The sequence below is a fragment of the Pyxicephalus adspersus genome, chromosome 2 (genome assembly GCF_032062135.1).
Source record: "Pyxicephalus adspersus chromosome 2, UCB_Pads_2.0, whole genome shotgun sequence".
In the NCBI taxonomy this organism is placed as follows: domain Eukaryota; kingdom Metazoa; phylum Chordata; class Amphibia; order Anura; family Pyxicephalidae; genus Pyxicephalus; species Pyxicephalus adspersus.
Window position 1 is genome coordinate 158,639,380 of NC_092859.1, and position 4,058 is coordinate 158,643,437.

The 4,058-nt window shown below is 40.8% G+C and overlaps 1 protein-coding gene across 1 annotated transcript in view; it reads right to left on the reverse strand.

Moving 5' to 3' along the window:
- GGCX (gamma-glutamyl carboxylase) overlaps positions 1 to 4,058 on the reverse strand; it is a gene marked incomplete at its 5' end in the record, with an annotated part of 22,028 nt that overhangs the window by 9,016 nt on the left and 8,954 nt on the right. Inside the window, 1 exon segment of the mRNA XM_072399148.1 lies at positions 950 to 1,101. Coding sequence (XP_072255249.1) covers positions 950 to 1,101 — 152 coding nt within the window.

Sequence of the window (4,058 nt, forward strand, 5' to 3'; positions counted from 1 at the left end):
GTTGTCCTGTAATTCTTCCTCGTCCTGGTGTGAGGACGGCGTCCCTTTCCCCTTGGTGGAAAAAATGACCGTTCTGCGCATGGGCATCGGCAGAAGGAGCAGCCAGAGCCTCCGAGGCGGTGCTGCATCCTTTTTGAAAATAAAAGGGTGTTGCATTAAAAATATTAATAAAAAAAACATTTTTACTTTATTTAGAAGGGTTGTCTACCCTTCTATGTAATGTAAAAATAATGAGTTTAGGTCCCCTTTAACTATATGAGAATAAAAGTCTGAAGGTTGTACAGATCTGCTTTATAAAGGGGAAACCATAATGGACATTATATATATATATATATATATATATATATATATATATATATATATATATATAATGATCAATGTGTGTTATGGGTTTAAAGCCTTGCTTTGTTTAGTTTGCAATGGAATGAAGTACATCATGATGATCATAATTGTTTAACCCTTTTACCACAAACCGAAGTGCTATTCTACCCAAAGGCATGCTTGTCTGGTATGCTTGGGCTTCTTCAGGCTGCAGTATATCTCTGTATGAAGAACATGTTGCTGGTATATGATCTTGGAATATTATCCATGCCTGATACCACTGACAACAATCTCGTGCCTTGTATGATATTGTGCTCTGTGTAATCCTGGGGCACAATTGGATTTCATCATCATTCGGGTTCTTGGATATTTGCAAATGCTATCCTGCTATCAAAATCCACTGAAGAAGCGGTTTTATCAAGGATCTGATGCAAGACACCCCCGGATGGATCACCTGGACGGACCAACTTTGCCAGCCATAACTGCCGTGGCCCATATCCATATGTAACTAGGGGGGAATCCTAAAGACTCCACCGACCCATTTAAATGCCCGTGAAATGATAGTTGATGGCCATGTTGGAAACCCCGGATGACCCTGAAGCTCATTACAAGGCCGGAGGACCCTCACCTCTGCTGGAAGCGATCATTGATGGACACCCAGACGTCAAAGTATATCTCAGGATCAGAGACGTTATAAGCTCCCAGAAGGCCATGCAGGCAGGTGGCGTACTGCTTCAGCATATCAGCATGATCCTTCCAGCGACGAGTCTGCGTGAAAACCTGAAAAAGACACAAGATGGTCAAGACTGGAGGCCAGGGAATAGGGAGAAAAGAACAGTAAGGTAAGTTATTCCCTGTACAGCAATATTGGAACTAGAAATACTTTTAGATATTCCTAAATAGCCACCGACATAAATCCTCTTTCAGTGCAACAGATTCCTCTGTGATACAATCCTCTTGTAATTAGATAATATTTGCCTATCATGAAATTCACACTCCATAATGGGCCATATTAATCCAGATACCCCCAGGACTTCAAACTGTTTTGTAATTGGCTTATTATTTGAGCCTCTTGCAATGCATAAAGAGTTCTTATCATTTGGATATGACTGATGACATTTTTCACGCACTTACTGATCATGGATTAGGAGCTTCAATTCACAATTTCTTTGCAGTGGATATACAATGCATGGCTGTAGCTGATGCCCTTTCATTCTCTCTCAATAATCCTGATTTATTAAAGCTCTCCAAGGCTGTAGAGGATACACTATCATCAGTGAAGCTGGGTGATCAGATCCATTCCAGGTTTGCTAGGTCTAGAATTCAAGACATTTGCTGGCAAATAGCAAACTGCTTTAAAGAAATCCATTCCAGGTTCGCTGGATCACCCAGCTTCACTGATACCAGTGTATCCTCTCCAGCCTTGAGAGCTTTAATAAATCAGACGCAATGAACCTCTATGAGCCCTCCTCTGAACACACAGGAAAGGGGAGAAAGATGAAATGACATTGGAACGCTCAGTACTTGTGAGGAAGAAAAAGTTTTTGTTCCTTTTGCTCCTCCACAGTATAAGTTGATGATCCCGAAAGACAAACACTGACTGCAAAGAATGATGAAAAGGAAAGCGGATTGGCTGCCATGAGCAACAAAGGCGAATCTCATTCCCAAAATATAGAATATGAAAATGAGATTTCTCCATAATTGCAGCATTGCAGTACATACCAGTGTGATCATCAGCCAGATGTCCTTCTTGGCATGCAAATGCTTCCCTAGCTCTGAAAAAACAATCCCGGGAAGTTTGCTGGTTTTATATAAATAAAAGTGTGGCACCCAGCCAATCACAATCCAGAATAGGAAAAATCCGCAGGGTAAATCAACCCAATGTTTATATACACACGGGGCAGCCATTATAATGCTGAATATTAAACCTCATGACTGCTAGAACAAAAACACCAGAAAATATTATGAATGTAATGTGAAAAGAGCTGCCTAAAAGAAATAAGAAAGATTGAAACAATATAACAAAGTGTCTCTGCAATAAAGAATGTTAGTGAGAAATTATTAATTATTATTAATAATAATAAACAGTATTTATATAGCGCTAACATATTACGCAGCGCTGTACATTAAATAGGGGTAGCAAATGACAGACAGATACAGATAGTGACACAGGAGGAGGAGAGGATCCTGCCCCCAAGAGCTTACAATCTAGATCTTCAGATCTTGTACTTGCATTAAGGTGCGTACACACTTCCAATTTTTATCGTTCCAATCGAACGACGAACGATCGATTGGGCAAAAAATCGTTCGTAAAAAAGTAACCAACGACGCCGACGAACGAGGAAACTCGTTGGAAACGAACGACCGGACCGGCGGATCGGATTGGACGACGACCGTTGAACATCGTTCGTGTGTACGGTCGTTCGTTGATCGTCCATGTTCAGAGCATGCGTAATGAACGTACGTTCGTTCACTTTCCTGTCGTGCACATAGTTCCTCTATCGCTCAAACGATCGTATCTATTGTGTGTACAATATCTACGAACGATCGTGTCGTTATCTCTATGTGCAGGATCGGTGCTATACGATCGTTCGTAGATATCGTGCAGGATCGTTCGTCGTTCGTTTTCCAACGATAATAATTGGAAGTGTGTACGTAGTTTTACTCTTAGGCTGGATTTTTATATCTATGCAGCTCCAATTTCATTTTTTGACAAAAAAAAAAAAAGAGCTTGCATTTTTTTTCAATGCATTGTACAGAAAGATGTCGGGTGTTGCGTTGCGTTGCAGGTCAGTGCACTGGGTGCTATTCAAAATATATGGAACTGCTGAGCACCAACTTTTGTTTCGCGCATGCAGTACTGCACACAGTATCAGGTGATGATCAGGTACATCAGAAACAGACAGAATAGCTAAGGGGAGAAGGAGAAGAAGGAGTTCATTGGGACTGATTATGGCTAAGTGAGCATTACCATAGCTAGGAGGCTGTCACAGAAACATTTGCAAAATTTACAAACTTTCACCGAATTATCAATTGGCTGCAGCAGTAAGAGCCATGTTGATTGGTGAATGCGAGCACAGGCTTGGAGCATTCAATAGGAGTCACATGCTATCTGGTGCATGGAGCCCATTCACAACTCTAGTCCTATATTCACATTGCTGAGGCTCAGGTAAAGTCTTTGACGACATGAGAAAGCTGTAAAAAATACTACAAGTGAGTTAAATCATTAAAAAATTTTCACCTACATACCAAGGTGCTACAACAGCTCCAATAAATGTATTTATTTGTGTACATTGCACCGCTCACCACTGACACAATCCTGTCTGGTGTAAGAATATATCCATGCATGCATACCATACTCCTCCACCCAACACGTTTTGTCAAAGTGACTTTGGGGCGGCTCCAGGTGTGGCACGCAAAACTTTAATACCAACTCTAACCCTCTTTTAACCCTTCCTTACTAAAAGTCATTCACCCTTTCACTATAGGTACTGTATAGACCCCTCCTCATTTTTATCCATACAAAACTACAATTACGCAAAACACACACAGATTTACACTAATCTACCTTTACCTGCAATAGCAATATTCAATCCTTCAAGTCCATCAAATTCACCCACTAGGGAAATAAACCAGATATAAAATCCTAGGGACATAGCTGATACAGAGGAAGGCAAAACAAAACCCCAGGTACAATTTGCTGCAACAGGGAAAAAAATCTTTCCTGATTCCATGAG